The sequence below is a fragment of the Ixodes scapularis genome, unplaced genomic scaffold, assembly GCF_016920785.2.
Source record: "Ixodes scapularis isolate PalLabHiFi unplaced genomic scaffold, ASM1692078v2 PGA_scaffold3__209_contigs__length_174095766, whole genome shotgun sequence".
Taxonomy (NCBI): Eukaryota; Metazoa; Arthropoda; class Arachnida; order Ixodida; family Ixodidae; genus Ixodes; species Ixodes scapularis.
In genome coordinates this window covers 24,718,559-24,731,840 of record NW_024609868.1, presented here as the reverse complement: position 1 = coordinate 24,731,840, position 13,282 = coordinate 24,718,559, and the positions used below count along the sequence as shown (strand labels likewise).

General features: G+C 46.3%; 1 protein-coding gene across 2 annotated transcripts in view; it reads right to left on the bottom strand.

The window, feature by feature from the left end:
• The window catches only part of LOC8036032, a 409,910-nt gene that overhangs the window by 290,483 nt on the left and 106,145 nt on the right, over positions 1–13,282 (bottom strand). The window contains exons 1-2 of one of the 2 annotated variants that reach the window (XM_042292355.1): positions 6,648–7,010; positions 3,273–3,318 (exon numbers count right to left, since the gene is read on the bottom strand). The exons of the other annotated variant lie outside the window; for it this stretch is intronic. Of the exons in view, the coding sequence (XP_042148289.1) occupies positions 3,273–3,318; positions 6,648–6,704 (103 nt within the window). The 5' untranslated portion in view covers positions 6,705–7,010. Of the gene's footprint in view, positions 1–3,272; positions 3,319–6,647; positions 7,011–13,282 lie in introns of those variants that run through there. 2 annotated transcript variants of the gene reach the window in all.

Sequence of the window (13,282 nt, the reverse complement as noted above, 5' to 3'; positions counted from 1 at the left end):
AGCACGATCTTGCCATTCGTTAACCGAGACACAGAGCGTACACCAACTCGAATGAAAACGGCGAAGCGGGGTCCGTCAGCGCGCGATGCACGGTGGCCAAGAAGAGTTCAGCCTGTCCCGGGGATATGCCGGCGGAGCGGTGCCTGCCATAGACCCGAGGGACGGCGTTTCGACAGCGTCCAGCTAAGCCCTCCGGGTCCTGGCACTCCCGCGCGGAGAGCTCTGGGCTCTGTTAAGCGGAAAAGCCAACAGGCCGCTGGTCTGGACCGCCGGCACCCCGTGTAAGACCGGCGTGGGATTAATGCGCGCGAGTCGCTCCGTTAAGGCGCCACACTTGTTCGCCGCTCCTCTCCTTGGCGCTGGGATTCCTAATTAGAGCGGCCTTCCACCGAAGGCCATTAGAGGGGCTCATTAGTAACAGCGCTGCTAACACAAACCAGAGGCGCGAGAGACACGCGTGCATCGCGCGAACGCTGCCCGCGTGTTAAATGTGCGAGTCTGGTCACCGCACTGCTCAGGGGGAACCAATGAAGCTACCGGGAGGCTGCAGCACAGCGGAAGGATTCGCTCTTGCGACCCCCTGCGTGTTCTGCTCAGGGGAATGGACCCGAAATGAAAGCGGTCTCTTCGCGTGGTATGGAAGGAAGCATTGCACTATCTTTGCGAGGTTTCTTTTTTATGTTTGTTTGGTTTTTAAAGGAGACTCTCTTTAATGAAAACACGCTTCACTCTCGATAAGCGTCCATTCCATCATGGGTAACCTTTAAGTCCCTGTCAGACTGCTAATACATCATACAAAGGACGGTCTGAAAATATTTTTTAAAGAGTTCTTACTTGCATGAGAGTCCTGTACGTCACATTGGTAATAAAAAAAACTGTCTAGTGATATGTGCAAAGCATGTATGAAGCAAACATGCTTAGAAGTTAAGTATGTCATCATGTCTACAGCGAACGCTGTGTCGTATATGAGCAGTGCGCCTGCGGCCTATAAATGAATCTAGAAACATTCTTTAAAAAAAAGCGAGTTAGACATGAGTTTTAGAGTATTTTTTTCCGCTGTAAATCTGAATATCCCGTTTGTTTTCTAAAAAGATGTAACCATAACGCGAGAAAACACGCAAGACCTCCGACCAGTCGTTACGCTATTAGAGAACCTTTTGGGCCGGCAAGCGCATGCCATTGACCAGCGCGTGCAGTTGCGAGCTTGTCAGGTATATTCCCCCGCACCGCCGTGCCCCGCACTGACACCAGTCGTGACGTCTTTTTCTGACCTTCTTGAAAACACCGAGAGCTCTGACAGGCGCTGAAGATGCGCCAGAGCGGAGATTCCGAAAACTCCTTTCATGGCGTAACGCTTGGGGAAGAGCGGGATACGGCGGTACTTTGAAAATGATGTGCAGCCTCCGGACACCAAATTGAAAGATAATCTCGACATTCGTGATCCTGGAGAACAAATGAAGACGCTTCAGCTTGCCGGAGTCACACCGCTCATACCTCATACATAGGAAAGTCTGCAAACACAAGTCGCTGCAATGTCCGCGGTTCGAATGCCGCGTGCCAAGCTTCTCCTCGGACTCATTGCCATATGGCATTCGAAGTACGGATCTCGCGGTGACTCGCGTTCAAATCTATAGACGCTTTGCAGCAGCTGTGCATGGACGCCGCCATAACTGACCTTCAGTTTTTGTTTCCTCTTATTCCGTTTATTTCACTTCATCATTATCATAGCAGGCCAGGTTATTGCCATATTAGATTCAACTGTGTCCTTTTCTAAAGCATCGGCCTTTGTAGAGGATCGGCAACTACCGTTTCAGTTGCTAGGCATCTCGGTAAGACAGGAGAAGGTCAGCAATGGCGGCTGTAATTTGGCACGTGTGTAAAGCGTCTATATGCAGACTGTCTTTTGTGTCATGTATAGGAAGAATTCACTGGCGGCCATAGCTGTGTGCGCAGCTACTGAGCACCTGTTGACAGCGAGCTTCCACAGTTCTTTTGCAACGTGCATTTCCCAATAAACCATGAAGATTGCCGGTCTTAGTAGCCTATTAATTCGAGCACGTTCTGAGCAAAACACCGCCCTCAAATATGGCGTCCGGTGAATACACCCTATTAGCGACGTGTGCGATCAAAAGCGTCGCTGCAATCGTCCTTCCACGATTGGTCGAATGCTGACTATGACGTCAGCAAAGGATTTCTCATCGACGGAAATAAGAGGAATGGAAGAACTTCAATTTTGGCGGTGTTGGTAGCGTTGGTTACAGAGCGCAATGATTTCATGGTTCCACCATGCTCCATTAGAAACACCATCGAACTTGTTGTTCGTGGGGTAATGACGTCACGAGGGGCCACCAACGGAGGGCGCCACCAAAACATCTCGCCGCTAATAGGGAGTATTCACTGGCGGCCATAGCTGTGTGCGCGAATGCTGAGCGCGTGCTGATGGCGAGCTTCCACAGTTCTTTTGCAACGTGCATTCCGCACCATCAAGAGTGGCGGTCTTAGCAGCCTATTGATGCGAGCTGGTTCTGAGCATGCGCTCTAAACAGTACCCACAAATATGGCGTCCAGTAAATACTCCCTATAAGCAGTGTGACGCCGGCTTTAGAGTACGTGGATAAAGTTGGTTATGCTTCTTTCGCTTCGCCAGCATTAAATTCAAATTGGCTGTACTCGTAATTATATTAAAAACCGTAATAAAAATTAAAAAAAAAAGTTTCCGGCGTTTAGAGGAGCGTACTTAATTGCCCCCTTTATGGGGTAAATTACGGTACATGTGGATTCATCTAACATGAGTTTTACGTTATTTTATCAAGACGCACACGTTTCAAACGCCAAAGCCTCGTTTCTTTCTCTGGCAACTAAATCATCTAAGAATTACTTCGAGCACCGCGTGACAAATTCATAAATCTTCCTTTTTTTTTTTTCTTTTCTTGATCTGAGAACGAGTGTTGTTTACTTCTGCGCCATGCTTTCTCTTATTTGATAAATGATAAAATAAAACAAATTGGAGACTTTAACATGCAGCCGCTTACTCCCCATTACTTATTGATTAACGACGCTTGCGCAAACCGCTCCCATACGAGAGTTATACGTCGTCTTAATTTCTCGTCGTATCTTGTATTGACGTTACTAAAAAGAAGTCAGGAATCCCAAGGATTGGTGTAACCAGTTGACACCTTTTTTTTTTTTTTTTTTTGTCGAAGACGTGACGTTGGAAGTCGCGTCAAGACGCATTTGAATCACAAAGATATTGAAAGTGTAACCAGCATCACCTGCGACGGGCGAGAGCTTGGAGACCACGCACCAGCGACTTTTCCACTGAAACGAAAGTGACATCGACTAAGCAACACAATTTATCACAAGGTCCGCTTCCGTACAACAAGGGCCTCGTCACACTTGGACGACAAGCAACAAACACAGATCCCGGACATGTAAAATTCGCTTTGCTAGTAACTTGTTTTTTTGTCACCCGATTTGATTTATTTTTTTACAAAGCGATAAAGTTTGTCAACAGCCGGTACTTCATAAGGTTTCTCTGGTTACCGAATACCCGATACCGTTATATCTGCGAATAATCTGCGTTTGTCTAGCTTGTGTGACACGGCTGTAGGAACAGGCACGGAAGAAACAAATTAACGCTTTTGCTGCACTGACTACAACGACAGTTTTGGAAAAGCGCCGGCGACAGGAAGTGGTATCAGACTGTCCTACACTCTAAAAAAAAAAAGCCCCTGAGTCTGCTTTTCCCGCACAACACTCGGAGAGCCAATCACCGCAACTTACGGAGGCAGCTCGGCGAATGACGATGCCGAAACATATGTTTAGACCTAAAAACGCAGTCTGAGTTTTGACATTAAGCAATGCAAGTTATAAGGGATTTTCTGAAAATTTCAATAGGAATATGAAGGCCGACGGTGTTTTTGAATACATGGGGCTCTATGGGCACCAGAAACCAAAAACGGGAAAAAATGGGCTCATTTTACCATTGAAATTTTCAGAAAATCTCTTATAACTTTTCAATAAGGTAACGGATCGGGCTGTAACTTTGGCATCTGGTTGTGACCTCTAGCACTACCTTTGGGCGGAGAATGAGCATTCGGCGATGCTAGGGTGCCTTCATGTGCGCCTTGCTTAGGGTAGAGACATCTGGCCATTTTGTTCCAACTTTTACATTTATTTTTTCTTCAGAAGCGCGTGAAAGAGTGTGTCCCTGCACACGTCTGTGGCGCTGACTGCGCTATGGCGACATTTTGTTTTCGTCGATTTCTTCGTATTTTCCCCGTGAGCGCGTGCTGTCGGCATCGGGTACTACAAAGGGTGGCATCACTCTAAACAGAAGGTCATTGAAGCACCCTAGGCGATGCCTAGTTTATTTCTGCGGTAAAAAAACAAAAAGACAAAAAAAAAAACCTGTAATATTTTTTTGTGACACTTTGTGTATCGAAATTGCCTCCTACTCAGCAGGGACACATGTCTGCATGATCCTTTTTATGTATTGGGAAGAGCAGACAACCCAAGAAAAATACGACCCTACTCTAGTCGTACTGATATGATTGCCTTTTCGTTTTTTCCAAAAATAATAGAAGAGTAGAACAAGTTGCCGAAGGATGTATTTTTGCCTGATTTTCGAAGTAATGTTTAATGATGAAATAAAATTCTTTTTTTTTTTTTTAGTGTGTGTGAGTGTGTTTCTTTTTAATATTTTAGCATTAAGTGAGTTTTGCCTGATATTGTTTTTAGTTTTTATTTGTGCTAGATAAAAAATATGTTTTTTTGTGTAATGGTTACGAGAAAAGTTCTGTACACAAAGTACCCTGGAATAATGCCAAAACAGTTATGCGGATTTCCATGTAAATAAATAAATAAATAAATTCTGCGAGAAGAATTAATATGAAAATAATGACGGATAAAATTGAAAGCGGGAAAGATTGGAAGACTGCGATGGCTGAACCTGTAAATTGCCGTAAAAGTTTTCTGAATGAACGCTCTTCCTTTTTTCCTCCTACTAATAGTTAGGTGTCTACCTCCCATCAGTCCATTAAGGTTAACGAATAAATAAAGCGAGTGAAGACATCTCTTTCATTAAAAGAATAAATTAAACATAATAATTAATCAAAATCAAAGCCGACTCGCTCGAAGCCATAACTTCACACTTCTGACACACACGCAGTGTTAGATAAGCGCAGGGCCACGAATCATATGAAACTGAGCTTCGCTTCCCGGCAGCATGCATGCGCTCCCTCCCACAAAAAAAAAAGAAAAAAAAAAGAAAAAAAAAAAAAGAAATACGTACCGCGATTTTAAACAGAGGCCCCCCTCCTTAGCCCACAGGGAATAAAACGGTAATAGCAAAGAGGCGTCGCAGTAGACGAGAACTGACAGCTCCGAGCCAGCAGTCGGGGAGGGATACACCCTCCCCCTCGAAAAAAACAGCAACACAGCAACAACAAAGCCCCGCTAGCTATTGTCAACTTTAGTCGCCCTCCGTCGCTTTTCTATCTAGCGGAGAGGGGAGGGGGTGGAGGAGAGACGACGCGTGTTTCTTTAGTTGGTGTTGGCGCTTCACGAGCCCAGTTAATCCAGCAGCGATTCTGAACGAGTCTCAGCCAAGCGATAGGCCGTAAACTGCGCGCCATAAAAGCGGCGTCGTCGAAGCTCGAAACGATCCTCCGTTTCTTTTTCCGACGAGCTTCCGCGGTTTCCGACTATCATCCACCCTCGCTTTTCTTTTTCCCCTTGTTTTTCGATTTACGGAGAGGTCAGGCTGCGTCGGAGATAAGTGTCTTTTCTCGCCTTTCCTTGTTTTGTATTTGCCCGTCAGTGTCAACACATTATAAGAGCCACCCTTTCTCCCCTCATGGGGTCTTCCGCGTCGCGCGACGCAGGTTGTCAGTGCGACGCCGAGATTCAATTTCCATAGTGTTTGAGAAGCGGCTATCGGAGGCGAACGTTGTCAACAACGCTCGTCGCAGCGACTGCGACGTGAGAAGATGCGAATAAAATTGTCCTAGACGGGCACTCTTCCGAGATGTCTTCGCTCCCGCGATAGTGCGCGTCGGTTGACGAGAAGAAAACAAAAACGCTCGCTTTGATTATTTTTATCTGGCGCCAATATGGGTCACTCAGTTGCGTTACTTTTATTTTTAGGTTGCCGCATGTTTTGTTAGTTTTGGAGAAAGGAGATTGGTCCGAAATAATTGAAGCTCGACCTTTCCGCAGTAGGGAATGTTTATTGACAGGATGCTTTTTGTCACGGGGTTAATTTTTTAGCTAGTTTTGTAGCTCGGGGAATGATATTTACGGAACCAACGCGTCCATCTTAAAAATGCTGTTTGTCCCGCTCAGCATACCTCACCGATCTGGCTCTGGACACCTCAGTTAATCTCAAATGCAACTTTTTGTAAAAAAAAATGAACACCGTGGTGGTTCATCACACCCCTTTGAACCCAGCTGTGGCTCATTTGCTCTACATCGCCGAGCCTAATCCTCAATAAACTACGCAAAAAAAAAAAAGAAGAAAAAAAGCGTCTGCTTTACAAAACTTTACGATCAAAAAGTAATACATAAAAAAAATCAGCCCATAAAAAATAAGGGGAGAGAGAGCATGAAAGGGAGGAGAGATAATCGACGTGGGTTTGCAGACTCACCTTGCGTCCATCGCGGTACTTGAGCGATCCCTCGATCACCGTTCGGGGGTCGCACATGGTCCCGGCAGGCTGGGGTCCCGCCTCACTCCTCGCCAAGGACGGATGACAACACCGCGCGACGTCGCCGTCCGCCACCACGAGGAGCGACGCTACAACGCGCAGCAACCGCTGTGCCTCCGTCGTTCATCGCGCGCTCCTAATCCAAACCGGAGCCCGCGAGTCTCGCGTCTTCATGCCCCACACAACACACGACGACACGACACACAGCGCGACAACGACAAAGCACGATTCGGGAGCCAGCGGTTCCAACAGAGCACGGTACGGAGTCTCGCAGCGCCTTCGCAATCACGGAACGGCGTCTGTGGTGAGCGCGCGGGGTGCGCGGCGCGCTCGTAGCCGCGCGAAGCGTTCGGCGCGCCCATTGGCTGGGGTTCCGACGGTGGCGCCCCGCTCGAGGGTTCGGGCGAGGGGTTCCCCCCCACCGGCGGACCCGACGCGCACCGATTGTTTGGCTTACAACCACGTGCTGCTGTTGACGCCACCGTCTCTTCTTTTCTACTTTTTTTTTTCTTTGTTGGTGGAATGGTTGGTGGGTCTGCATTTCTTCTATTTATTTTATTTTTTATTTAGTAACACATTAAGTAATGAGGAGACGCTGAAGACCACATTTGCAAATATATCTATTCAGCTGCTACAAACAACGAGCAAAACACCCTGCAACGTACTTCAAAGTGTCGAAGTTCAATATGGAATACAATGAAGCGTCGAGATATTCAGATAAAAGAAAGTATGCTCCTCGAGTACCCTGAATGGCACTGACAGTTTAAGAACCGCACAGTGTGGCTTAGAATGTTACCCTGTCCTTTATGTCTGAAGGACCGTCGAGTGAATCATCAGTTGATAACCTATTCACATTTCCAACAATTTCTCTCTCTCTCTCTTTCTCTTCCCCCCCCCCCCCCAATCAAAATTTTGTATGACTACAAAAAGCAGCAGAAATACAGTTTAATATACCGGGTTTGCTGCGTTTAAAAGAACCTAGTGCGCTGATAATGGTGTATGCCTTTCTCTTTGCTAAAGACAAACAATCCATTGTTGTTGTCTTGTATTGACTGCGCGCAGTCACACGGTCAGAGCAATCGATAGTTTTCGGACAATCTCATGCCCACAATTTTTCCCTGGTCGCCACGCCGCCAACTGGTGAAACGTAATTGAGGTATGCGTCGATAGACTCAAAGATCGTGAAAACCTTTTGAAAACCCAATGGCTCAGTATAGGGTAGATTTATTTCACTATCGAACATTTGATTTTTTTTTTCTGTCGGTCATCTTACGGGTAACGTAAAGGTTGCACCAATTTAAGCCATAACCATTTGCTTACATGGACAACGACGAAACTTTTTATGAGTTTTAATGAATGTGTTTTCGCCTTTCCCTCAACGGCGAACGTTCAACTTGGAGTCGAGTGTGCGTTTTCTCAATTTTCCTACGAACCTTTGACAAGTATTCGGCAAAGTTTTAGCACACATGCAAGAGTTACTGTCAGTCAACACGGCTAATGCCAAAGTGGGTGCTATACGATTTCGTCTTGTCCGGATAACGAAACAGAATGCGCAAATTTCAAAATCATAATGTGCAAAAGCGACACTTTGTTGAGAGCAGACTAAGAAAGCTAGTCTTTTTGTTTCAGTTTCTAAACGAGCGGTTAAATTTGGGACATATTTTCTCGCGCAATTTGGGTTGTAAGATGAATTCGTAAAAGTGAAGCTTAAGGGTCTCGTTTTTGCGCGCCATTTGTCACAAGGAGACTTTTTCGTGTGCAGGTTACACCTTGATTTCGCGTCTTAATTATTTTCAAAGAAAGGCCCGTTCACACGCTTGCGTTTGCCTAGGACCGACTTCTTATGAGCTCTTATGACGCGAGAACACGCTGGCACGCTGGCGCCATCTATGAGTGACCCTGGAACTGCATATCACTAAAGCGAAGGTTTTGCCTCATTTGAGAGATTAAATTGACGTAGTATCTATTGAGAAATAATCGTTTACAACATTGTCAAAAACGTTTGTTTTTGAAGCCAAGAAAAAAAAAAATGAAGCTCGAAATTGTGTTTTAAGTGTTCCACGTCGACCCGATAGATGGCACCAGGGTGTTTTCTCCTCGTAAGAGGTTTTAAGAGGTTTGAAGGCGCACACTCGTAAGCAGTCGGAAGTGCATGATTCAGCCTTAGAAAGGAAACAAAGTGCCAAGGTAGCAAAATGAGCCAGTTCGTAAACGTTGTAAGTACATGATGGGGATGACCAGCTTAGCAAACGCAGACGATGAAAGGACACCACTGCGACAGGACAAAGCTGTTCAGGGCACAGAAAGCGACATGGCGAAACGTTGGCTTCCCCAAAGCGGGAAACACTAACACTTTCTTTACTTTTTTTAAAAAAAGAAGACGAAGGAAACAAATACAAGTAATTTGAAGAAGATAGACAAAAAGAAGACTGTGCATTCCTCACTAAACAAAGAGCAAATGAAACACTCATTGGTGTGTGATATGAATTCCCAATCTTGATTGATAATGTAAACGCAGATCATTATAGCCGTTTTCATTCGTTCTTCGATGTGAAATGAATAATGCCTGCGAGTTTATTACGAGGTAGTACATTTGTTTTTGCTAGAGTTTTAGCTGCTTTTAAGGATGTGTTTTCTGCGCGTCTGGCGTGACTTTGACTCAAGCCCTGACTCAAGAATCGACCCCCTTTTTCTCTTTCCCCCTCCTCGACGCGTCAGAGATGTTTCCGCCAACTTCCGTTACTAAGATGGTAGGAAATCAACAAAATAAACAAGAACAGGATGAACCTTTTTTTTTTTTTTTTTTTTGTTTCTGGCTCTGTTACACGCTTTTTTTTTATTTTTTTTTTCAGGGGAAGTTAGCAGATTATCATAACCGGTGAAGCGTACGAAGTACTCAGTCTGTCTCGTGTCCCGTTTTGCCTTCGCTTGGCACAGAAATTAGCTTTATACAGACGACATCTACTTATCGATAGGAAATTCAATTAATACTATCTTCAGTAATATTCAGTGTATCACTCCCATCCTTTGTTGCTTTTGCGCGCACAAATTTAACAGAAAGAGAGCATGTCGCTTAATTTTTATTTAATTGCCTTTCATTGTTGGATTAACAATTCAGATCTTCACTTCAATAGATGTATTGGTTTCGATTCTCGTCACTGCAGTAAACACAATGGACATTTTTATCAAAACGTATCTAAGAAGGCTTCTTGATGACTTCTCACTGGATGCAGAACAAAACAACATTGGTTTGAATCACAGAAAGTCGAGTGTAGCGTCGAGATGTAGACGAAACTGTAAGGCGAATTTCAAAGTTTCTGCGAACCTCGCTTCAACGAACTTCCGCACGTCCACGATAACGGGGACACGCCGTTACGGTGACCTCAGCGGGTGCGTGCAGCGAGAGGATGCATAGTTTCTACTCCCCCTTTCCTCCAGGGACTGCTCTGCACGGAAGTTCGTCTGCTCTAGTGCCTTTGTTTACCCCAGATGCGCGCACGTGCTTTCGTTTTCCCCCGTCCTCATCCAATGACAGCACGGGCTCGGCTGCTTCACCATCGCGCGTTCCCTGCGCCTCCATTTTGTCTTGCCTTCGGAATAGGGTGTCTCTTCTTACGTTCTGATGTGCCAAAGGCACCTTTTCGAGCACGTCCTTGACGGATAGTCGGCCTCCTCGGAGACGCTGAGAGCTCCTTGTCGGGGTTCACTCTGCCGACAAACAGCTGGAACTTCGTTAAGAATTGGGCATGCGTGGGGATTTCACTAACGGGGGGCATGGCAACAATTTCTGTACTTTCCCTAAAGACCGTATAAAACTAATCCTTAGGGCTCATAACCTGTAAAATACGCATTAGTTGTTGTCATTTTTTTTGCCAAATGGCAGTTGCATCATACAAAAGACAGTCTGCAAACACGAGTGACTGCAATGTCCGCGGTTCGAATGCCGCGTGCCAAGTTTCCTCCTTGAACTCATTGCCACGCGGCATTCGAAGAACGAATCTCGCGGTGACTCGCGTTCGAATCTGCACGCAGAATGTCGTTTGTATGATGTACAAGCAATGCGACTCCGGCTTTATGTACTTGGTGAAGTAAAACACTGCCAAAGCTGATGCATGAGCGGACTGGTACTTGAAGTCGAGTCTCAAGCGATCGCGCGCCCCACACTTGACAGGCTTTCTTTCACACAGCCGTTTCTAGCAAGCCCATCCATGGTGCCGATTTTATGCCGCCCATGGGGAGTTTTAGAATAGTAGGTCAGACGCTTTGGGGAACCCAAAGCGTGGGGGTTCCTTATTCTAAACCGCTCTATTATTCATCATAGTCAGGCGCTCGGGTTGGCATAGCACAAGCCACATGCTGAGTTTCAGGCATAGTTAGAATTCGGCAGTTCCCGTCAATGCCGTGATTTGACACGAGCTACTACCGAATGTCCGATTGGGTATTCATTGTCTCGAGCCAAAGCCGAGTATTCACGCAGTGCTCGTGGCCAATCTATGAGCTGCGTTTGAATATCGTCATCATTGTGTAATCCTCGTGACTACGTCATCAAACTTTGCAAAGGAGCCTAAAATAAAAACAAAAAAATTCCGCCTTTATTCTTGAAATTACACCGTCCCCAATGTTCCCGGTCAGTGGCGTTGTGTGCGAGTATACTTTAAGGTGCCTACATGTCTGACTGTCTGAGGGTGAAGAAATCCATTGTTGCCCTGAACGTGCCAGCGCGTGACGCTCTGGCGCACTCGGTGCGTGACTTGGGCGGTAAAATGGCGTCTATGCATTAGCCAAAGCTACGCGCTCGAGCTGAGTGACACCGGATTGCGCGCGCTTCAAAATGCATAAAAAAACGATTGGGCGGAAAAATGACTGAGATGTCACCACTCAAGTTGAATCCCGCTAGTGAAGTTAAGCCTGTGTAAAGTGAGAAACATTTCAGTCTAATATTCTTGCACGACCCCTTTAATGGCCCATTCACACGACGGACCGATCCGCGGACGAACCGATCACGTGAAGACATACCCGCTGTTCGTCCGTCTCCCAAGCGTGTCCACACGAAAGAGACGACGACAATACGCCAGCGAGCACGGATCGAACCTGTTCGCCACCCTACAGTGCCGCGAAACTCCAACATCACACCGTGGCACCGTTCTCCAAGAGGCAAATCGACGTTTGCTATCGCGATAAAGAATCGTACGCCTTTGTTATCTACGGAGTGAGACAGAACACCGTGATAGTCTTCGCGCGAAGCGCTACTAGCTTTACTAACCCAAGGCATGGCAGTGACAGGCATGGTCCTGCATGCTCAAGAAGGCTTCGGCTTAGAAGCCACGACGTTCTGGGCTCGCGGAGGGGCGTTTAGAGATGCCGTCACGCACTCCGCGCTCGTGCACAACACACCATAGCCACACGAAAAGGTCTCGCTGTCGGTCGAAAGGCTGCTTGGGCGTACAAGAATTATCGCGGCGTGCTGTACAAGTTTTGACGGAATCTTCTTGACACGGACCCGGAGGAGTACCGGAACCTGCGTCGCGTCAGCCAGACAAGTTTCTCGAGTTCTTTCACGCGTGGAACCAAAAATCGTGGGGAACCAGCGAACGCATAAAACACAACGGTGCGCCATTTTTGTTTTAAGCGTGATACACTGTCCGCGAACGAAAGTCGCGATTCGGTCCGTCCTGTGAATCCGCTATAACTACCGCGCGGAGCTCCGCCCCCGTGCTGCTGCTGCTGGTTTCGATGTCGGAATTTCGTTGTCGGTCGAGATATTTCTTGTTTCCGTGTTTTCACATCATGCGGGCGGCGAGAAGACCCAGGCAGGGTCGGGGGAGCCCGGTTATTCTCGCCTTGTCATGCGTGTTGAAACGTGCGGTGGTGTGTGTAGAAAAGATGAAAAGGGCAATTATGGTTGAATTTCAGAAAGTATCAAAATCGAATTAAATCGCTAATTTATGATTATTAATTATCGAAATCATCTTCTGACTGAAACATAGTATCCAACACATGTAAAGACTTGAGCAAGCGTGCAAAAAACCCACCAACGAACGTACGAAAATCTTAACTAAAAAAGGGAGTTTCAAATCATCTAAATTGAATTGGTTTTATTCAGACACAGGGTCTCGGATGACAAGGCAAAAGGCAGATGGGTTCTGCCTGACTTGGCCCTATCACCAAAGAAACAAGCCTCCCTCCTTTGTGTATTTCGGTCAATATATAACAAGCATGGCCCTTAACAAGGCCATATTTCCTCTTTGCGTGTTTTTCTGGAAAAAGAAAATACATAAATTCGCATTTTAAAATTTTCGTCCGATTCCTGGGTGATTTTGAACTCACTCGTGTCCCTATTCCCTCTTTAAAGGCCCGTTCACACATGCAGCGGAGCGCTACAAGCATAGCGCTAACCTCGCGCTAAGCACGTGCCGACGGCAGCGTTCACCAGCTTTGTATCGCACCGTCAAAACTGTTGCTCATGGCAGACGATAAGTAGCTGATGGCACGTGAGGAGCGCTACATCAGCGCTTCGCTGCATGTGAGAACCGGCCTTAAACGTTTTATTATTTTCTCTATGTCATTATTTTTTT